Genomic DNA, 24,410 nt, shown 5'->3' with positions numbered 1-24,410 from the left:
AAATTTCAACCACTTTCTTGAAGTTGAAATTAATTTCGATAAGTCGAAAACTAGTGACGTCGTTTGGTTAGTTCAGCTGAAATCCACAAGGTTCGCAAAGTCTCATTTCGACGTCGCCATATTAATTTCGACATGTTTTGAGTCGAAATCAGGACCCTGGTTACGGTTTATATTTCAAAACACTCCTCCTGAGGGTGGCTGCATAAACTCAAAGCGTGGCGCCGTGGCGAAAATTTCATAATGAAATATGTAGTTAGGGGGAAGTGGGAAAGGAGTACGAACGGGTAACTGCATCTACTCCTAAACAAATTTCGATGCCATTGATTTGCAAACTGTCTTTTTTTTTGTTGTTTCACAATAAAATCTTTATTTTTAATATATTAAATTGTTAAATTTTTAATTTTAAAATTTAAAAATGTATGATATTTACAATATTCAAAGTATTTATTTTTTTAATTGTATAACTTTGAATTAAAAATAGGTTTGTTCCAACACAACGAAAAACCGTCACATAAGTTTTTATTATACTGTTTTTCTGCCCAGAAATTAACGAAACATTTTTAAAAAATTTCAATTAAAAAAAAGTATTTAATGAAACTTTTTACTAAATTATGAAATTTTCCATTTCGCCGAAACTTCCAAACTTACATTTCATCCATAATTTTTTAATAACAACAAAAAGCATTCCTGATTTATTTTTGAAATATTTAACAGTTCCTTTTAATGATAATAGTATATGTGAAAGTTTTTACGCTGTATGGGTACTATTTAATCTTGTTTTAAAATAACTAACAACTAGTAGTATCTAAAACATAATTTTCACAATGAATGAATATTGGTGAAATTATTACAATATAGTCTTAAACTGATTTATACTTAAGATTTGTACATATTTCAATTAAAAATTTGAATCATAATAATTTTTCTAAAAAGATTAATTTATTAAAAGTTAAAATAATATTATTTTCTCTAAAAAAATTTATAAAACGCAAAAATTTAATCCTTTTCTACGACCACGCAGCATCTACATATAAAAATATCTAAAGTTTCATTTATTGCCCCACTCTTTCATATTTTAGAAGCAATAATAGAGCTGACATATGACCGCTCCTTAGTGGTACCATGGTACAATGAATACACAGTACCATGAGTGGTACATGGTACCACGTGCGTTCCACCCGACTCACTTTTTGCGGACTTTCAAAAATAACAGTGAACAATTCTTCTATAAGCGTCTATATTCTTTGGTATTATATTAGTGAAGTAATGACTCTAGAAAGTCTTTAAAATATTTAATTACTGCTGCTCTGATTGTTCTCAGAGCCTTCTTTGACAAATATCAATAATGCCGGTACAGCTTAAAATGTATGAGCATTTGCTTAACAGTGTTGACGCGAATTGACACATCTACAAGTTTCCGGTTTGCCAGTAGCGTACTTTTTTTACAGAAATATGTATCAAATGCAGAAAGTCAAAATTATGTTGTTTTTTAACGAGAAAGTTTATGAAATTTTTGTTAAATCAACTGAATGAACAGTCCGCCGAAACATATGCAGTTTTTAATACTTAAAAGGCCAAAATGAATTAACAAAGGTAGGTTTCAAATCGTATCTTAATATTAATAGCTTCAATCGCCGAAACAATAATTTGTAAACAACAACAAACGTTGGGAATACATGTCTAACCAATAACAAACGTTTCCGTTAATTCTAACCAGATAGGTTCTCACAAATTGAAAAAAAAAACTAAATAACGTGAAAAATTAGTTTAATAAACAAAATAGAGATATTTAACCACCTTCAGGTTGGTCGTAGCTAATTAATAAAAAATATCCTCGTTTATTGTCGACGTGGGTATTAAAATTATCAATAACTACTATTGAAATTTTTTGTAAAGGTAATATACGGCCGTATCTACAATAAATGCCAGGAATACCTAAGTGACAGTTTGGTTTCCGTAACGACTTTGGAATGAGAGCGGCATTGTTTGGGATGAACTTAATTGCTGACAGATGTCGTGATATATCTGTAGACATGTACTGTTGTTTGATCGATTTTTGATAGTGTTAAGCACTCTATATTGATCGAAGTTCTAAGAGACATTGACTTGGATGGCAGAGACGTTAACACATCAGTTTTAGTAGACGATTTGGAATCACAAACTCTTAGTATTAAAAGAGCGTCTTTTAATACTAAGAGGCTACTAATATTAAATAGTAACAAACTTGAGCAGGTTGATCAAATAATCGAATCTGGCGAATTCTTTGTAGTTCAAAGGATGTTTCAAAATGTTTCTATTGACAAAGATTTTTATACTGAAGTTTTCATGAAAAAGTGCCACGTTCTATCTTCAGAAACGTCCACATTCTTGGCCAAATCTTTATTACCGTTTAAGAAAAAATTTTTGCTTGATAAAAACTTGAAGATTTGGTATTTATTTTCACAAAAAAATATAATTTAATTTATAGTATCGTCATCTATGGATGGACCGAGAACTTTTCACACTGGCCTTATATTGTTCATTACCTATCCATGATACTAAATAAGTTCGCCTTCACTTATACTTTAAATACATTATCAAAAATGTGCTCACCTCAATTTTCTTTTAGGCAAGGCATCAAAGTACCTATACAGTTGGCTCAAGCAGTGGCTAATTTTAAAAAGGAAAATATCTTTGGTCCTCTAGAAACAGGTCAATATCTGCTACAGAATACACTAGCGACTACTCTTGAACGTATTGCAAACATATCAGAAACAGGTAAATAAATAACCAGAGAAGACACTATTATTTAAAATATTCACTGCTTTATAATTTTTGAAGAATCAAAAAGAACAAGATCAAAACCATCCCTACTCCATAAGTCCTGTTATTAGAATTGGCAACGTTGCAATGGCGGCTTAGGTAGGCCCATCACATCGCAAACTTCTTTGTGGCACTATCACCTGTCACATAATTTGACTAACCATATTTACTTGTCTTTCTTATATATCTACCTATATATACGTACCACATACAGTAAGCACATAAAGGTTGGAATAAATTCGTTAAACGCTTGATTTTACCATTGGGTAAGAAAAGCTCAGACAGGTCGATTTTATTTTTCAGTTACGCATTTTTCGCTGAACTCATATTTATGATGACGTCATCAATGTTCGAGTTATGACGTCATTATCTTTTTTTTATTGGTAATACCTTATTTAAGACACTGTTATCGAAAAGAGAGCATCTTTTGTATACGAATGTCATATTTTTTCTTGTGTCAGTTATGTCACATAACATTTCCTCAAATTAATTCGGGAATACTAAATAAAACACGTATTTTTTCTAATTTAAGTAGCCTCTAAAAAAGTTTTTTAAAATTACTTTTTATTGGTTTACATCTTTTAGTAGATAAAAATATGTTTCATTAAGACTAAATTGCACTAATTCAATTTCAAAATAGTAGTTAGCTATCAAACAATAACTGTGATTAATTCCATAAAAAATGTATCAAATGTATTCCATATACTAATCAAATTTAACTGATTTTCAATTATTTAAAGGAGGTTTCTTTAATATTTACTACTAATATAGCCGGAGAACTATAATATTTAGGCTTGTTTACAAGAACCTCAAAATTAGATAAATGTAGGATTTTCGCCATGTTGAAAGCTGACAGCCGCCATGTTGGATTGGCCACGGGATATCAATGGGCCAATAGGAGTGCGGCGGTTATCTTGGAAGGGATGTGTTGTACAACTCAGCTGCGCATGTGCCATACCTGGCGGCAATTATCAAAGGATATCGACAAAAGATCAAAGAATACCGACAAAAGATCAAAGGATACCGCTTTTCCCACAGTCAGCGAAAAAACTCTGCGTCTATTAGAACCTATTATATGAGCCAATATTGACAAACTGGTTCGACCTTTACAAAAGGTCAAAATATTAACGATCGTCTGAAGAAAACCGGTCGGATGATGAAGTTTGATGAAGTGAATTATTGCAATTACTATTAGTCACATTGATAATTAAAGGTTTAATTGAAACATCCACTCTTAATGTCTAGATCCCACATTCTGTTTTCTTCTTATCTAGTATGTGTATTTAGATCAACTTTGGTTCACATAAAAAGAGCTGTTAAAGTTAATTAAATATGTAACAATATAACACTGAAAACGTTGTTTTCAAAACTTCCACAAAATTTATTATAAAAACTTATCACTACAGCTGTTTCGGCAGAACGCCTTTCTCAAGTGATCTATTTTTGGTATGTGTTTACACTTTATAGTCTTTAATGAAATAGGTTGATGAGGGGAGAACTGTTTGTCTCAAGTTGGTCATTCAGAATTATATCTGTGTTTTTTAATTTGTTAATTTCCATAGATTCTAACAAAGATAGCTTAAGGCCTTTATTTTGAATGTGAAAAATTTGAAATTCGTCATTAAAAGAATGATTATGATCTAGAAGGTGAAGTGCGTATGTAGAACCTGTTTTTCTATTATTGAAAGCCCTTTTATGTTCTGCTATTCGTTTATTAAAATTTCTACCAATTTGACCGATGTAAGTTTTTGGGCAGTCGACACATTTAGAATGAATTTCCATCAAGTAACGGTAGAATTCATCAGTTAATTAAATACCTTTAACCCTATATAAACTTTTTTTAACAACAATGTCAATTTTACCAGATAACTCTAATATTTGTATCATTCACTATATAATAAATAACATTTTTAACATGTAAATATATTTTTTTCAGAACTGCATTCACTTTTGAGCAAATTTAACGAAACTGCACTGACGGAGACAGTAAAAGTAACCAAATTTAAGAACTTCGAAATATACGTCCCACAGAATGACAAATCGGTCGGCCAATTTCTTGTGGACGCTCTTAACGAATTAGAGAAGATGAATTTAAACGATGCTGTCTTTGCGGATCCCAGTTATGCCCACGAGCTGGTCGACGTTGTTCAGTACTACCAACACGAAAATACCACTTACAACTTATTCCACGAAGGAACTATTTCGGACGTTGCTGTTATGGATACAGAAGATTATTATGTGTCATTAGTAACGTAAGAAAATATTTGTTTTAAGTTTACAAAAACGTATAAAGTGCGCATATAAGCTCCCTCATCAACAACTATTTTATGAATCATAAAACCACAGAATAGGAAAAAATCAGATGAACTCTCATAGAATTTATAAGTAGGGGAGAGAATTGCTATATATTCTCTACCAGGCAGCACCCTAATGCGGGTTATTATATTTTCAGCATTTAGTTTACCATGTATCTTAAGACCTGAAGATGCATAGCAAATTATAGTATGCGAAACTGGTCGTTGGTGGTAAAATAAATTGATTGTGAGTAAGTCTTATTCATATTTCTTTTTACCTATTTCAAATTGACTCACACAGGCAAAAAATATTCAAGATTTAAAATAAAACCAACTACTGAATTACTATATTCACTACCAAAAGAATATATTGTAAGTTTTATTTTGTTTTTTTTTAATAAATTATCAAAGTACATACCTGTTTCACAGTTACAAAATTTATCATAATACAACTCTACTTATCTGCCAATCAATAGCATGGCCGATGACCAAGTGATCTTGTGTTAAAAAGGTCACAGGCGGCATTTGTGGATTTGCCTTCTGATTGTTCTTATACTGTGACAAAACTTAAAGGCATACATTTGGATATCTGAACTAGGCCACCTGTACATTGTTTTGCGATGTTTTAGTGACGTAATGATTCAAAATGGCGGACGTTTACAATTTTTAAAATTATTTCAAATAGGATCATGTGTTAAGTAATACAGAATTGTGTGATTCTATCGCGTTATTTTAAAAAAGTGACCGTTTAATATTCAATGGAAAAAGTATAGGCTTACCTGTAATAATTTGATAGTCTTCAATTTTTTTGAAAAACGCCCAAACAAGTCAATTTACTGTTCCAGTTTTTTACATTCTGGTAGAATTTATTTGATTTTGTTACTGGCGCCATCACATATTTTACTTAAAGAGTGTGATCTTAAGTAACAATACATGTGGCATGTAACATATCGTTTTAAAGCTCTATCACTCAGTGCACTACTAGAACCAAAAAAGTTAGTTTTCCAAGAGTTAGTTTGAAATAATTGTCTTAATTCATTGGTGGCCATTTTAAGAAAAGTGTGAATGCCATCATAATTTTGACAGATGTCAACAAACAATCAAATAAATTGCATTAGTGTATAGAAAACTGGGAATATAACTATATATATACCAATTTATTACATATTAGAAGTAATTATAGTACATCCACTAATAATTTTCCAACATAAACATGCCTCATTCTGGTATCAAAGAGACCGCCTTTCAAATCAAGGTTGTCAGACATATTTCCTAAAATTCCTAAGGTTATATTTAAAAAATATTCTCTATTCTCTATTCGTTATTATTCAATTGCTAGTCAACGAACGACACTCTTAAAAAATAATATGAACATATTCTCAAAAAATATATATATATATAAATATATATATATATATATATATATATATATATATATATATATATATATATATATATATATATATATATATATATATATTATATATATATATATATATAAATTAATTAACTAGGTACTAATATTTCCATGGACTCTTCACTAATGAATTAAAGCAACCGTGAACTTTGTATATACATATTACTTATATTCTAAGTAATTTTCGAATATTGGCAACATTGTAGTCTGGAGAGAATTTGAACGTTCGACGTTGCCCTGTTGGTGAATTTAGCGGTAATACTTTTATAGATATAATGATCGACTTTTAAGAAATCAGACAACTTTTAAGAATCCAAGTTCTCAAAAACGGTTTCAAGAATTGTATTATTTTTTTCCAAATTTCATTGATTTTATACCTTACCTGGAAACATGAAAAATTGCAGATATATTAATAATGGTATTAAGGTTATATTCACTAATTTTAAACTCATGCATTATGGCAACAGCGAATCGCAAAGCCGTAAATTCTAATGAACACCTGTTTGTCTGGCTGTGTGACACCCTAAAATATTTCCTTTTGCAGAGGCGGAGGCTTATTATAAGGTATAAGTAATATAAGTTATAAGTAATATTATATTTTTCTAGGATGGCATTTTTTAAGATGCATCAACTTCTGTGTTATCAATAAATAATGACAATTGTGTTAATGACAGCTCCGAATTAAAAAATAAAGATTTGCACGTACAATCCCAAAGAATAGTTTTAAATATGTATGAGTGTTTGAAAAAAGAAAATATTGGGATGGCTGATAATGCAATTGTTTCGAGAATTCATGTATTAAAAAAATCGGGTATAAGACGATATATACAATTATTAAATTAGGCACAGTTACAGATCATTCCTTAAAACGAAAACGACCAAATAAAAAATTGGGTAGGATTGACACTGCTGCAAAAGACGTTATTCAGCGAACAGTTTACAATTTTTACAAAGAAAATAGAGTGCCTACTTTATAACTGATTCGTGAAAAATTAAGAGATTTCCCTGAATATAATTATATATTCCGCCGAATTCAGTGATTGTTATGGATAATGCGTCGGATCATTCCCGCATATTAAATAAAATACCTAATAATAACACGAAAAAGGACGAAATTTTAAAATTTATGCAACTTAAAAACATCACTGTTCCTAAAAAGATTCCAGTAAAGAAAGAATTAATTAGAATGATCAAAAGTCGGAATTTTAAAAACGAATACGTTATTGACACCATTTGCAGCAGGCACGGCCATACTCTTTTGCGATTACCCTCATACTATTGCATTTTTAATCCAATTGAAATGGTTTGGGGTACCGTAAAAAAACGATTGCGAAAATATAATCAGTCACCAACATTAAGCGCAATGGCCATTGAGAATATTCGAGAAATAATTAGTGGCATTAATAGCGATGTGTGGAAAAATTGCGAAGCTCATGTTGTAAAAATAGAAAACGAATATCCTGTTTTACCGGCAATAGCACCAATAGTTATCCAACCTGGGAATGATTCGACTTCAGAAGACTCTGACGATTCTTTTCAGTCCTTCTAATTAATTTCTTTACAGCTATCGCGATGCATCTTGAACACTAGTATTCATTATTATACAGTGTGTCGCATTTAAGATGAAGACACCTCTATATATCAGCTACTAAAATACATACAGATTTGACATTTTGCACAGTCATACATGTTGATAGTGCACATTTTTTTAAGATAGTCATCTGAAATTTTAATTTTAAACGCGGCTTACTGCGAATCCACAAACAGGGTAAATTTTCGATATTTTGCTTCGCGTTAGAGAAATCGGAAAAACTTATTTGGAAAAGTTGTTCCACGTATTGTAACCGCACATACCAAATTTCATTACAAAATTCGCAATTTTAGTTTTTCAGTATTATTTGTAATCTCGATCCTAAATCTACAATTGGCTGTCTAAAGATGCATCTTGGGACAGCCAACTGTCCGTTTTAGAATCCTGACTACAATTGAAGAGCTTATTTCCAAAGTGTCTTAAATCCATATAATGAAATCCATGAAATTACAGATTTTCATACAAATTTAACATACAAATTATACAATTTTACAATTTTCATATGCACAAATGCATTTTTGGAGCACAAAAGGTGATATTTTGAATTTGTTTAAAAAATTGTTTAAACAATTTCTGCCCAAAAATTGAGAAATTTTCCTGAATATAATTATGTAAAAATTAATAAAAATTATATGATTTTTCTTGAAATATGCGTTTGATAACTGATCCCTTTTCTTAATTTCCACGCCAATGGTCGGCATTGGCATCAAAGAATCTCAAAAGCCGACGCTTGTCAAATTGACGATGGAAAAAGTTTTTTGCGCTGTTGCTATTGATAATTGAACGGTCCCTATTTTTGCAACTTTATGGCAGAATCATACAAAAATACTAAATGATACAAGAGTTTTCATTTAAGGTATTATTCGCCATATGATCGCCTATTTAAAATAATTTTACAAAATGGTACCTGTTAGCCCTTTTTAATGATTATGTCACTAAGATATAGTGGCAGCCGTAGCTCAGTGGCTGTATTACTGGCTTAACAAGCTGGAGGGTCCGGGTTCGAATCCTGGCACCGACAAAATTTTCAATTTCTAATTTAACTGAGCTGCCACCGTGCTTCGGAGGGCACGTAAAGCCGTCGGTCCCGGCTACGAAAGTAGTCGTTAAGTCATATTAGGGGCGCTTGCGCGACCTGAAAATCCTAACACTAGACCTTAGCCAGAAGGTTACACGAACTTACTTACTAAGATATAAAAACATGTACAGCTACACGAAAATTGATCAAATTAAGTTTTATTATTCAAAAAATATTTGTGGAACGTACTTTAATTGCATGCTATAATATCAATATACTGATTTTAGGGGTATGTACCAATTTTTCGGTTCGGGCGAACGATCCCCGGATGGCTACCTGCGAGATAAAAAAGGCGAGGAAACTATGAACAGCAATATGCCGGTTTTAATTTTAGACGGTTGGTATATTTGCGGAAGAAGGTACGTTTTTTCAGCGAACAATTTAGGAAGCGCCCTACAGATAATCAGCAATTTATTGTTGCACAAAGAAAATGTTACAGATGCTATTGAGGCTCCACGGTTATATATTGGAAACTGGACGGTGGGCTTTGAAGGTAACTATTTTGATATATTATGGTTTTGAAAATACATTCGCGATCATAAAATCCGGGTCACCTTAAAAATCACCGATATTTCATTTTTAACGAGCTTTATCGTAAATAATAATAACACAAATACAAACTTATGCATGTTTCTGGGAATTGTTGTCGGCTTAGCGGTTTCCTTTGCAACAAAGAATTTCAATAGTGCCGATTTTGCGGGAAAGCGCACACTTCCCAAAATGAACGGTACCTGTAACTGCCGCTTGTTTTAAATGTCTCATTTGTGCTTCGACTTTCTGTTCAAACGCAACGAACAAACGTTTATTATTGCCACCATTAGTGTTTATTAGTGTTTACTATTGTTTATTTTTTGCCAAAAATACCCTTGACTGTTGTTGAAACGGCACAAATTGTTGCGTTTGTGAAAGACGGTCACACTCAACGGCAAGTCGCAAGAACTGTTGGCCTTTATACGGTTCAACGAGTGCTTCAACGCTTTCAGGAGAAGGGTTTGCTATCCAGACGACCTGGCTCTAGACGAAGAAGAATGACCACGGTACGAGATGACCGTTTTCTTGTGTTTCAGGCTTTACGAAACCGGACCTCAACTGCGATTATGCATCGAAATCGTCTACAGGAAGTACGAAATCGCAATGTTAGCGTTGCAACAGTCAGGAGAAGATTTCGTTCTTTTGGACTATCTTCTCGGGTAATGGCTACAGGACCGCCACTTCGCCAGGCGCATCGAGTTACACGACTAGCTTTTGCTCGACAATACGCGCATTGGAGAATTAACAATTGGAGCAAAGAGTTATTCTCAGATGAATCCCGTTTCTGCCTAACTGGATCCGATGGACGTGTAAGAGTTTGGAGGAGAACCGGTGAATGATTTTCACAAGATTGCATTGCTCCAAAAATGCCATTTGGTGGAGACTCACTCATGGCTTGGGGAGGTGTATCTTTCGACTTCCGCACAGAATTACCCTTCATCGAAAATGGGTCCTTAACTGCACGAAGGGACATTACGGAGATTTTGGAAGAACATGTTATGCATACCATGGCAAGGCTTGGAGAAAACGTCGTTTTTATGCAGAACAACGCGCGAATGCACGTTGCCACGATCAGTATGCAATACTTGGACGAGGTTGGAATTACGAGGTTACCCTGGCCAGTTAGGTCTCCGGACCTGAATCCCATCGAGCATATCTGGGACGATTTGAAAAAACGTATTCAACCCCTAACATCTCCTCCTAACAACGCACAGGAGCTTAAGGATCTGTTAGTGAGAGAGTGGAATAACATACCACAACATGTAATCAGGAGAAAAATTGAGAGTATGCCCCGTCGTTTGCAAGAGGTCATTAGAGCAAGTGGAGGCAATACACGATATTAGTCATTGAAATTTCACTGACGTTTTACCACGTTCTGTATTTTCCATTTTTTTCGTATGCCTGTTTTATCAACAATTTGGTTTGTTTTCTGCTTTTTCAATAAAAACAATAAAAAACCATTTTTTTTTTCTTTCAAAACAAACATTGATAACAAATAAAAAATACGTTAGCCTAAAAAAAAGGTTATTACTGCACCAGAGGCAAAAATATTCTAGAAACCCGGTGACCCGGATTTTATGATCGCAAGTGTATATTTTTGTGTTTGGAATGCCCGGAGTGGATCCATTTCCACATTTCACTTCAGTTGTATATATCTTCTTCAAGAGCAAAATAGGTTGTCGGTAATATTAATTTAAGTCATAGACATATAATACAAATAGACTGATCGCTGCAATACATTAAGATTCTCCCAGTGGGACAGAGAAAACTGACGCAAAGCAGTCCCTGTATCTTTTTCTAATAAGCCGGGTATAATGGGGTATATAGATCACGTTACCTTCCCATTGGTCATTTAGATCACGTGGTCAAAAAATCCGGCTCATTATTAAGAGACGCAGAGACTTTGTATCAGTTTTCTCTGTTGCACTCAGGGAACAACGCTGTATTGCAACTCTCAGTCCATTTGTATTATATGTTTATGATTCAAATATTCAACGTATCCATAAGCTAAAACAAATTGCCGGTGGGCGGAAATATGTCCGCCAATTTACTACAATTTACAATACTTAATGTATTCAGAACTGAAACCACTGTGCAATGAACCTTATTTTGCTAACCTTTCGAGTTGTCGACAGTTGCCGTGTTCCTTCCTTCGGTTATGTACATCCAGGAAGACGATGAGGCAAACTTTTTTTTCTAGTACTATTTGTATTATGTAAGCGATCCAGTGCACTTAATCAACAGTAGAATGGCTTTCTTTAAATCCAAATTGGCGTGATGAAATTAGATTTCTTTTTTCATATTAATATTATGATCAAATAAGGATATACTTAAAACAATATTTAGGAAAATTGAAAATGTTTAAAACAGTTCTTCGTTTTAATGAAGCAAAGTGCTACACAACACTTTTCGCACAACATATGTGTATAGCCATTGCACTGTGGAAATTTGTACCTTATTTGTTTTTCGGACCATACAGACATAAAAGGCTATCTCTGAAGAATAAATTAAAATGTTCATAGAGACTTTCTAGTTGTAAGATGTGTTTTGGAAGACTTTGATTTCCTCTAAATTTCAGTTGCTGTTCGGAAAAGTTCAAATTTTTTTTTCTCCTTATAATGTCTAAAAATTAAAAAAAAAACATTAGCATTTTTGATCACAACTTGATTGTAAAATAGGTATACCTTTGCCCTTGGAGTAAACCAGAGTTACTGGAGGCTCCTCCTCTACAGTGCTATTAACTATATTAGTGTCTACAGCATTCTCATCCATTTTGTTCACTGGTTCACTCATCATATGTACCAACTTGCTATACTCTGTTTTTTAACCAGGAGGAGTAAACTAAAAAGACAGATTCACACCCAAGAAAGTTACTAGAAAAGTCACCAAATACATCTTCTTTTTTGGTTGCTTATCTCGGCCTTGCGGTAATCCAGTAATCAGTATTGGACAACCTCATACGTCGATTCTAACCTAATTTTGTTTGTTTATGTTTGAATAATAATTTTTTCCAATTCACTTCCAATATATTATTTAGTTTTTCTAATTACAATAAAAAAATGTTAGACTGTTATGAAGAAGTTGAAGAATTTTTAGAGTTTATTTATCACATTGTAGAAGAAAATCGTCTGGAACTTATATGAAAGCCATATATTCGTGATAAAATTAAATCTAAAATCCAATCGAATTTTACAATATTTTTTCAGCGCATTCACTTAAACAACAAATATTGTATGATACTTTATAAAAATATAAGCAGTTTCTATGGGATTGCCCATTTTTCAAATGTACAGGTATAGACTTATTTTCATTATTCAGGCTCCATTAAATGAATTGTAGCTCTTTCTGGTCATAGAAGGGAGATTATGGGTATTGTTGTTGAACTTAAAAACTTTCTCTCTTATACACTGATTATAATACAATGCATAGAAGCCATCCCCCACTGGCATGTTCAGAATCAGTACACTAGATGTATATATGTATATTTTTAGGTAATGATCAAGAAAATAGTGCACATATAAGAACAAGAAATATTGTATTGTAGAAAAGCTATTTTGGAACCTGAAAAAGACAGTTTCCTTATTTTCAACAAGTTCTACAATCCAAATTAAATACATTTCTTGCAATAATATGTGCTACAGCATTACCTTACAATCTGGGTTTAAGGGAAAATAATGATGGTGATGATGATTTTGTAGAAAATGTTGATGTGTTGGTAAATAGAAATGTTAATGATGTGGAACAATGGTTAAATTATAGGAGACATTTTATTCAACAATTTTTTTGCATGAGAATGAGAATACTATTGAATATCATACTAAATGTTTTTTTTTTCTATTATTTCTCAAAATGTGATCATAATCATTGGTGTGACAACCTTTTTTGTTTGGGTTTTGATCTTTTCAGGAATACTTATTTCTCCATTCCAATCTATTTCAATGACTTATTCTAAGTATTTGTTCCTTACCTATATCTAATCTTTGGTCTTCCTCGTGTTATATGTCCATCTGACATTTGCTTATTTTAGAAAGTATTTCATCTTCTTTCATCTTTCCTCGTATTATGTGGTCCTATTTTGATGAATGTTAATTTAACCCATTATGACTGTATGTATTAAAGAAACTAATATATGTTTATTAAAAATGTATAATAATAGACAAATTAACAATTTTTTAATCTAAAAATCTATTAACTAACAACAAACATGTGTTACATAAATGTAATGCTAGGTCATTATAGTATTGTAGCTAAAATAAAATAAATTCTTAAGAAACACAACGAAATTACACATCATCGAACTAACTATGGATATAATTCTTATCTATCTAGGTCTGGCTAGGTTTGCAAATTAATAAGTATACAGATAGTTTGGATTGCTTTGAAAAGCAAAGTACCTACTTTTAAAGTGCAGTTAATATCTTGCCTGTTATTATTTGATGCCACTAGCTGTGTAAATTATTTTAATTGATTTTAAATTATTGTGACCTAGTTTTAGTTTTTTTGTGTTTATTTTTTGTCTATGTTAGTTTTAATTTTAATTTTATGCTATGTATGTGAGTAATTAGGATTTTATATTTTTGTATTATACGATTGTATTTAAATTGGGCAATTTCTCGTAGACAAATCAATAAATTAATTAATTAATTTCAAAAAGTTAACTATGTTTACATTAGTGAAAAGTTGAAAAACAACACATACTTCAAAGAGCCTAACGTTACATATAAGTAAATTTACAATTATTCCAAGCTGTTTTTATCAAACATAGACAAAGTAACTAACTATTTTCACAGACAACAACAAAAAAGCACTATTTAACAGTATTTTTGTAAAAATATGCGTTTTACTCTAAAAATAAGGTTTTTGCAGCACTTACTCGAAACAAATGTTATGCTCTATGATACTTTCTAAATTATATTTAGTTTAGACTGCAGTTACTCACTAACTAAAACAACTATCAGTATGACTTTCCACGGAAGGCTTCCTTATGTTTGTTTTGAATGCTTTATACCGTCATCTATGTGATTGTAGTCAAAATGAAACTTTATGTAAAGCCGACTAAATACATCTGCAAGTGTTACATAAAATTAACACTAGGTCATAATGGGTCATATATTCTTCTCCATCTGCCTTTTTTATTTTTCTCCTTTGTATATATGTCAAGATTGTTCTGCCTAAAGTAGCCAATTCGCTGTCTTCACTTTGAGTAAGTAACCAGATTTCAGATCCATATGTAAATACTGGATGTATTAAGGTTTTGTGCAATTGGAATTTACTTTTTTTTGTAATATCTTATCTTGGTTGTTTAATTGAGCCCTGAATGATTGGTGATGATGAATTGGGTATGAATGGTTGGTCTTGCTATGTTAGATGCTATTTAGCCAGATTCCAGTGTATTGTTTATTTTATCTAGGTACTTGTCTACTGCTACTCTATTATTGTACTTTCACTATATATGTTTTGAATTTATATAGTAATCTTCTGTCTTTCTCTTGTACCTATATTCAACTAGAATTTGTTTATTCTGAGAATATATTATTGAATCCTTGTAAAATGTTAGATATACCTATTCTTTTTTATTTTATTTCTAAATATGTATTTTTTATATTCAATTTTAAAATAAATGACTATGAGTTTTCCTCCTTTTAAATAAGTGTTTATTTGATAAACCTTTCCTTACCAAATATAAAATTAATTACACATGTAAATAGCAATACATATACTATTTATGTAGATGACATAGTCTTCTTAACAAGAAGAAGCTGGAGTTGTATGGGAATTTGAAAAGTGAAGCAAGAAAATTACTAATGTTAATGGTATCTATAAATTTTAGTTTGTTACATATAAAGCATTTTAAGATATATATATATATATATATATATATATATATATATATATATATATATATATATATATATATATAATATATAATAGTAGAACGATTTTTAATCTGTAATTTTAATTTAATCAGAACTACTTTATCCATCATGGCAATCTGAATTTTGCGAACTGCTGTTTTGAAAAGATTTGTGGTTGTTGTGTTGAACCATGTACGTAGATTTTTCAGCCAGAAAATCCTTCGCCTTTCTGGTTCACATTTTCCTTCCACTTTTCCAGTCAAGATTAGTTGCAGCAGTTCATATCTTTCGCTGTTACTCATGATGTGACTGAGGTATTCTATTGTGGTTAGCAGGTCTTTTTCTTTTTGCGTTCTCAACAAAACATCCTGATTAGTAACGTGGTCGGTATAAGATATCTTCAGAATTCGACGGTAAAGCCACATTTCAAAAGCCTCAATTTTCTTGCAATTATAGACTTTTATGGAAGGTTATTACTCTGGTTTGAACCCACCTATTGGAAAAGGTGGACTAATAATTATTCATATTGGATCTGAAACTGGCTTTGTAAATGGTGGTTTTTTAGAATGTACTTCAAGAACCACCAAAGAGTATCATGACAATAGAGGTATGTATTTGAAGAATATTTAATGGTATCAGACGGTTAGTAACATACCGCAAAATTCTGTTATAGTAATGGATAATGTTAATTGCCATTGTTGTTTAATTGAAAAACTACCAACTTTGGCTTTATAAAGGCATTATTTACTTAATTAGTTAAAAGGAAAAGAGATCACATTTGATAAAATGATGGTTAAAAAAGAACTCATGAATTATTGTTCAATAACACAAACAAAAGTATAAAAAATATGTAATCAGTGAAAAAGCTAAAAATGACAGAATAACTGTACTTCGTTTATCCCCATATAATTACTGTTAACTTAACCCTATAGAGCTAGTATGGACACATGTGAAGGGTGACATAGCGAAAAACAACAGTTATTGAAGAAATAACTGTTGTATCAAGACGTAGCGAGAAACAAACTACATACATTCAAATTAGTTGATGTGAAAAGAATGTTGAGGAAGCTTTATCGAAAGTCACTGCAGAAAATTGGAAAGTATGTAGGTACACATACAGCATGCAAAAAGGATGAAGAAAAGTTAGGGAACTTAGATTTGTTAGTTGACTAATGCTTATTAGAAACCAATTATCATTGCACCAAACAACCAATTTCAGATTCACATGATGATCATAAACACGATATGATATATTAGGTATGTGAACTGTGATATTTATTTTTATTCGACCTAAGGAGAACAGCATATAGCAAATTCAAATATTTGGTGAGTGACAATAATTGATAAAGAGGAAAGAAATACAAAAGAGACTACTAAAAGTAGGTAGTGCAATGGTATAATGTTCGTGACCATTGGCATTGTATGCTTGTAACACTTGGATAATGAATAAGAAAGATGAAATGAAAATATACATCTAGAGAAGGAAATTACTTTGAAGATACAAGTGATACAATTTATTCATCTTCTGAAGAACTTGTGTTACTGTCATTGCCAATTGGAATTATTAACGGCTCTATTACACTATCCATGATGCCATCTAATTTACACATTTTTTCCTCCACTTTGAGAATGTGATTAACACAATTTTGCCAATGTGTTGTGGTTACATTCTCGAGAGCTTGTAACAGAAGTTTTTTTACTTCTTTAAGTTTAAATGTCGTGTTTTTAAGTGCCACTTCATTTTTCACCTGGGCCCAAATTTTCTCAATGGGATTCAACTCGCAATGATATGGAGGCAGCCGCAGTACAATTTGACCATTTGTTTTACCCATCTCATCAGTTACATACATATTATACTTATCTTTATTTACACGTACAAGATGTAAAAGTTCTGACCTAACCATCTCCATATCAAAAGGAATGTTTTTTATTTGTAACCATTCTTGCATATATTTCTTTGTTGATGATGTTGTCGGAATTTTTTCTACTTTTCGGCTGTGATATGATGCATTATCCATTACAATGATAGCGTTTTTTGGTAATTTTTGCAAGATACTATTAAACCAATTTTCAAAAACAGATGCATTCATTTCTTCATGGTAATCCTCTGTCTTTCTTCCCTCAAAAAGTAAAACCCCTTCATTAACAAATCCTAACTCTGATCCAACATGTAAAACTATGAGGCGTTTTCCTTTCCCCGGTGGGTTTCTCAAACCAGTAGACAGCCCCTCAACGAATGCCTGTCTAGGGTTTTTTATGGCACAGTCCACCCACACTTTATCTTTGGTGTGACCTTCATTTACCCATGTTTCGTCAAGGTAATAAATGGGCCTACCTTCACTTCTGTACCTTTTTATAGAAGTTAGGTAATTACGCCTCCATCTGACAATATCATCACGTTCAATTAGAATACTGGTTCGACTTCTCTTCAAGTACCTACAAAACAATAGAATGTTACATTTAGACCAGGGCAGATCTGTGAAAAAAGTCTGTTTTTGGATATGAGAGGTGGCATGTGGCATTCGGATTTTTGCAGAAAAAGTTAGGTAATAACTTCAATAATAACAATTGACTCATGCTCCCTCTCAAATATGCCCGGAGCATTAATAAAAACATTAAAATATTTAAAAATTACTAAAAATATCGATTTTTGTCTACTTTCTTTGCTCATAACTTTAAAACTATTAATTTTGGAGGAAAGTCGTACATAAATAAAACAAAGATAATTAAATTTCCTATGATATATGAGTGGTTAAAAATGTCTTCCAACCATTTAGGTTGTAGGTACTTAGGTCCTTCGTAATTGGTTTAGAAAATTTTTATAATCTACTCAAACCGTCCACCAAATTTGAAATTTTTTAAAAACTTTTAGAACAAACATTAGACCATTTAGATGTTTGCAAATTTTTTTAAATATTAAGACGCAGTCTACCGGTCTAATACACTACAGAATTGAAATCGTATTATTTAGGCGGTCTCAGCAATGTTTTAAAGTTATAAACAATTTTTTTGCTTATAAACAAATAGATTATTGAAAAAACCATACTGGAACAGACTCGGTAGACGCTTCTTGTAAAAGAAAAAAAGTTGAATTGCGAGGAGTAGTTCCTGAGATACAACCGGTCAAATTTGACCGGTATTTGCGACGAAGCTATACCTAAACAGTAGGATGGTAACTTTTGAACCATTACCTTATTTTTTCGGTTCTCTTTCTCTATACATTTTTTCATATGTTTAAAACACTCATAACATAAAATAAAAATGTTATGTTTGTTGCATATATTTAAGTTTGTATTACAGATGGTAAAGAAAGAGAAGAGAAAATATGATGGCAGATGAAGGATGAACGGATGAAGAGAACCGCATGATGGCAGAAGGTTAAGGTTAAGATTCGTAGCTTTTAGCTTTTAGCAAAGCTTTGCTTTTAGTATTAGCAAAGAAGATAGACGCTTAGCTTAGCTTTAAGCGTCTATATTCTTTGGTATTAGTATTATCAAAGAATATGTATTATATTCTTTGATTGTACTTACATACATATTAAAATTAGAGCCGTGCCCCACAATTTGTGAATTTTAAGTTGCTAAGGAAGTAACACAGAATCCATATATACAATTTATACATCTGGAATAGCTGTGAGTCAAACTGAAATAAATACCCAAATTCATTCTACATTTACAGTGGAATCGTTTAATGAATCAGTTACAAAATTGTCACGATGGGTGAAACGCCTGGAAGGAGCTTTTAAAGTTTTTGAAATAGATCACAATATGAAATTATCTTATCTATTACATTATATGGGCCCTGAAGCCTATGATACACTATGTGACAAGTAAGTACCAGATGATAAAACATAGAATGAAATTATTACACTATGTAATGTACAATTTTTACAATCATGTCCCTTTGGAAATTGCTGAAATTTACAGGTTTCAAACCAGAAAATAAGCCGAGGGAGAATCAGTGCAAGAATTCTTACTAGCATTACAGAAGACAGCAATAAATTGCAATTTTTAAGCATATCTAAAATCTGTAATAAGGAACCAATTTGTCTTTGGATTACGTTCCAAAAAAAAATACAAGCAAGACTATTGGAAACAAGGAATCTAGACTTGGATCGAGCAGTAGAGATTGACAGTAGTTTGGAAACGATCAGAAAAGAACAGTAATCAATTAAATTACAATAATTCAATTAACAAAATATTCAAAACTCAATAAGAGTAAAAAACATACTAATACAAGTTAAAATGTAAATTCAAGTACAAATATTACACATTCTAGTTCAAACACTAAAACAGGTATATGTTATCGTTGTGGGGATGCTTCTCATTTAGCCAATCAATGTAAAAAGAAAAATTTGGTATGTAATTTTTGTAAGAAAAGAGGACATTTACAAAAAGTTTGTTTGACAACTAAAAACATAAATGCTGTTGAGGAAATTTTAAATGTACATTCAACTAATTTAAAAGATAAATTTATTATTAGTTTGAAAGTAAATAACAAACCGATACAGTTTGAAATTGATTCAGATGCTGTAGTCAGTATTATTAACAAAAATGTATTTAATTAGAATTGTACTGAATTACAATTACAAAATACTAATATAAAGTTAGCTACTTACTGTAAAAATGAATTACATGTTTTAGGTATGGCTTTGGTGACAGTTGAGCATCAGAATAAAACTAAATTCTTGAAATTATATATACTTGATGGTGAAGGTCCTTCATTGGTTGGGAGAGAGTGGATCCATTCATTAGATATAAATTTACACAATGTGAACACTGTCTCAAATGCAGAAAAGGAGTTACAACAATTGTTTACAAAATATAAAGATTTATTTGACAAATCTATTGGACAATTTTCGATTTCTGATACCAAAGTTATACCTACCTTAAGTAGATCTCCAAGAATATGTAAACCTATTGTAAAAATGAATTTGTAAAAAAATTCATTGTCAAGGAAGAAAATGTTATATTTGATGCATATATTTAAGTTTGTATTACAGATGGTAACAGAAAAGAAAAGAAGGAGAGAACCGGATGGCAGAAGGTTAAGGTTAAGATTCATAGTTTTTAGTATTGTACTTACATATTATAATAAAGTAGTTTTCAAGTAATATATATTTCATTCTACACTATATACACAGTACACAACAAAAAACAATCAGTATTGAGCGATTATTTGGTATAAAAATACCAAAAATTCAAAAAAAAATAGGTTGAAGAAAGTTTAACTTTAAAGTTCAAAATCGGTATACATAAAAAAATGCATTTTCTCAGCTTCCAATCGAGCAATTTTCTTCATTTTTTTTTTAATCCGAAGTAACTCAAGTAGAGCCAGCTAAATAGCGCATTATCAAATTCCAAATATGTTTTAATTTTATTATAATAAATAAATAAATTTTTTTCTAACACACATCTACCTTACTAACGCACTTCTAAATGCCAAAAAGGCTTTAGTTTTGTTGTAATAAATTAATTTATTTATAACAAAATAAAAACACATAGGTATTTCTTCCTACGTTGTGGAATTTTTTTTACAAAAACTTACCACACATATACCTTTTAACGTTATAAATAGAAATATTCTCATTTGAATAGTCTATAATTATTTAAACAATCTTTGTTTAAACAAATTAAATTTTTTTGTTAATTTTTTTTTACCTGGCGGGGGTACTTATCAGTTTCAGCGGTTCTGATTTCGCCCCAGAAGAATATGTCATCTGTGTTTATATTTCCTTGATCAAATAAAGACTATTTAATTAAACAAAGATTGTTTAACTAATTATACAGCTTTCAAATGAGACAATTTGCATTTAGAGCGTTAAAAGGTCTACAACATAGGAAAAAAGAAGTAGTTATATTTTGTTAATTTATTTTTAACAACATTAAAGCATCTTTTGGATTAATGGTATTGCTATTTTGCAGCAAGGGAAATAAATTAAGACAGTTTTAACCTCTATTCGTATAACAGGAAATTTAATCATTACCTTTATTTTATTTTTGTACGGCTTTGCTCCAAAATGAATAGTTTTAAAGTTATAAGCAAAGAAAATAGAAAAAAAATCTATATTTTCAGTAATTTTTAAAGCTCTTTATCTTCTAATCGATTCCCTAATTCAGACATAATATATTTTTTGGGTTGCACGTTTTATTTATTATTGTGGCTAACCTATATTTACTTACTTAAAATTGATTTGCTTCAAGAATTTATATAATAATGAACGACACATATTTGGAAGATCTGGGCGGTTGTTTACTTCACTTAAAATTTTATTTAATGTAGGCATTTCATTCTTGAAAAAGAAGCTGTGTACTATCTGGCGTATAGATGTTTTAACTTTTTCATCATATGTTGCAAGAATAGAAGGTCGACCGCCAATATTTTTCTAAAATAAAAATCTAAAAAATGTAAGGAATACCACAGAAAATACAAAAAATTGTCGATATAAATTTTGAATTTTAAAATTTCACAAATGTCATTAGTGTCAAAATGTCATAATTTAGTGGAGTAAACTTGCCTGCGATTGGACCAATTAGAAACAAGAATTACGGCGCGGAAAATTTGAATTACTCCTCCTGGTTAAAAAACAGACCATAGTCAGGTAAGAAATCTGAATCGACATCATCATCATCAAACCCATCTTCGCTATCCCAAAACCTATATATTATATCGGCAAGTTCCTTGTCAGTCAGCGGGTTTTTATCTTTTTAATTCATGATGTTTTATCTAAAAGATAAAATTTACTAGACATGCTGTTTGTAAATATACTGACATACTGACATGCAACATGTTGTTTGTAAATAACAACAAAAAACATCATTATGAGAAAAATATGCGCAGTACTGTATACCGCAAGAAATCATGCATTTTACTTACCTTGTTAATAACACATAAAATATATTTACAAACACAAACAATTTGAAGCACGTGTCAGTGAATAATCTTGTACACTACCTAACTAAAAAGACACAATACTGGTAATCAATACTATCTATGATTGTTTAGTCTACTTACGCTGATTAATACTGCATTGTTAGTGAACAACGTCATGCACAAACTGATTCATCTTTATCTGCTATTAAAATAAATAATTATTTTTAGTATGTTCTTTTTAAATAACATGATGCAGTGAAGGGTTAACAAAGACTTGAATAAGGTTGTATATATTTTAGCGAGAAGATCATATTTCTATTATTGTTTTAGCTTCACATCGGCCTTCCTTTCCGAAAGAAATAACTGAGCATTCTCCTTGGAAATTCAACTTAATACCGGAGCCCTACCAAAGCATCAACATTGTTTTTAAAAACAAGGACGAATTGAGTTCTCATTCCGATAGTAGAGGGGGAGGAATAGCGAGCAGATTTTAATAAACAGACACAGTTTTATGCATTCCTATCAAGATCCTTGTCTATGTAGTTTCTTCTGTAAATTGAACATTTCAGAATCTCTATACAATGGGTACATAGGTGCAGTGCCAGTAATGCTTATTGTAGGAGAAGAAAAATTATTACATAATATCTCTGAGCACCTAATAGCGATATCATATAACAAACCCTTCCGTCCGCTACTGAAAATAGACTTATCTTATTAATCTAAAACTATGTCCTGATTTTTTTGTTGAAATTCTATATTTCATGTCGCTAGAAATTAAAGGTTGATAACAAATGTAGATATTTTTAACGGCTGTGACTGACATTTCTATTTATAATATTTATTAATGTTATTGTATTTTTATATAAATGTTTTTTAAATAAAATATTTGAAATAAATGCTTCTATTTTTCACTCTTGTCTCATTTTAAAAAAGTGCTTGAGAAATAAAACTGATACATAGACCCGATATAAAACTCGGGAAACAAGAATACGAGAAGATTTCTTCCTACACCAAGAGGACCCACTGTACCAAGTTTCAAGACTGTAGGAATAGTGAACAGATGGCCTCAAAAATGCCTAGAAAAATTAAACTGACTGTATACAAAACACTAATAAGACCCGTGCTAACATATGGTTCAGAAACTTGGACACTAACACAGAATGACCAAGAATTGCTCAAACGTTTTGAGCGAAAAATACTAAGACGAATATATGGAGGCATAAAAGAACAAGGTTTGTGGCGCAGGTGTTACAATTTTGAGTTGTATAGAAGGTTTGGAGAACCTGACGTTGTAAAATTCATTAAGGTAGCACGCCTCAGTTGGATAGGTCATGTAATAAGACGAGAGGAAGATGCCATAGTCAGAAAAGTTTTTGACCGAAGAGGGCCGATCGGACAACGAAGAAGAGGAAGACCGAGACTTAGGTACCAAGACAACCTAGAAAATGATTTGAAGTCTATCGGAATTAGAGCATGGAGAAGAGTTGCCAGAGACAGGGGCGAATGGAGGATTGTTCTGAAGAAGGCTTTGGCTCATAAAGAGCTGTAACGCCACTGATGATGATGAAAACATTTTATTATTAATAAACTTATATCTAATATAAAAAAGTTTCTTAATATTGTTCTGAAGCTATTTTCTTGTGGCATTTTAAATTAATTTATATTTAAATGGGAATAAGCCACAATTAAAGGTTAAAATACGTTTATTGACGTTTCAATTTCCACTTCGGAAATCGTTCTCAAAATACAAACATTAGTAAATTAAACAAATTTTGTTTTTTTTTGTTACTTAGTGAAAAATTCTTCTAATAATTTAAGTTTATCTGACTCATCTATATTGACAATTCAGACATACCTTATACATTTTAAAGTAGACGACTTTAAAATGATATTGCCAATATTGTTGAGTTGCGTTCCTGGGACGACTTTACTTATAAGATAGTTCATTCGATTACATGAAATCAACTTT

The 24,410-nt window shown here is 31.4% G+C and overlaps 2 protein-coding genes and 1 long non-coding RNA gene across 3 annotated transcripts in view; 2 read left to right on the top strand and 1 right to left on the bottom strand.

The window, feature by feature from the left end:
* LOC140440319 (glutathione hydrolase 7-like) overlaps positions 1-23,346 on the top strand; it is a 34,556-nt gene extending 11,210 nt beyond the window's left edge. The window contains exons 5-8 of the mRNA XM_072530753.1: positions 2,609-2,757; positions 4,739-5,054; positions 9,410-9,675; positions 22,772-23,346. Coding sequence (XP_072386854.1) covers positions 2,609-2,757; positions 4,739-5,054; positions 9,410-9,675; positions 22,772-22,935 — 895 coding nt within the window. The 3' untranslated portion in view covers positions 22,936-23,346. The remainder of the gene's footprint in view (positions 1-2,608; positions 2,758-4,738; positions 5,055-9,409; positions 9,676-22,771) is intronic.
* On the bottom strand, positions 16,530-21,934 carry LOC140440320 (uncharacterized). Its single transcript, XM_072530754.1, has 2 exons — positions 21,751-21,934; positions 16,530-18,004 (listed from the first exon to the last, which is right to left on the bottom strand). Exons 1-2 carry the CDS (start codon positions 21,852-21,854, stop codon positions 17,083-17,085), a joined length of 1,026 nt encoding a protein of 341 aa, XP_072386855.1. The 5' UTR covers positions 21,855-21,934; the 3' UTR covers positions 16,530-17,082.
* LOC140440321 (uncharacterized) lies at positions 18,958-20,681 on the top strand. The gene is made up of 2 exons (XR_011950812.1): positions 18,958-19,397; positions 19,495-20,681. It is a non-coding gene; the product is annotated as an uncharacterized lncRNA (long non-coding RNA).
* Positions 23,347-24,410: the final 1,064 nt, after the last annotated feature.

This window comes from Diabrotica undecimpunctata, chromosome 4 (assembly GCF_040954645.1).
Source record: "Diabrotica undecimpunctata isolate CICGRU chromosome 4, icDiaUnde3, whole genome shotgun sequence".
Lineage (NCBI taxonomy): Eukaryota > Metazoa > Arthropoda > Insecta > Coleoptera > Chrysomelidae > Diabrotica > Diabrotica undecimpunctata.
This window is presented reverse-complemented; position numbering and strand designations above follow the sequence as displayed.

Bases quoted from the DNA above. Each gene is read 5' to 3' on its own strand.
- LOC140440320 (XM_072530754.1), bottom strand. From the start codon at position 21,854: ATGCCTACATTAAATAAAATTTTAAGTGAAGTAAACAACCGCCCAGAT. The intron at 18,005-21,750 runs GTAAGTAAATAT...ATTGTTTTGTAG, and splicing joins TTGAAGCAAATCAATTTTAA to GTACTTGAAGAGAAGTCGAA.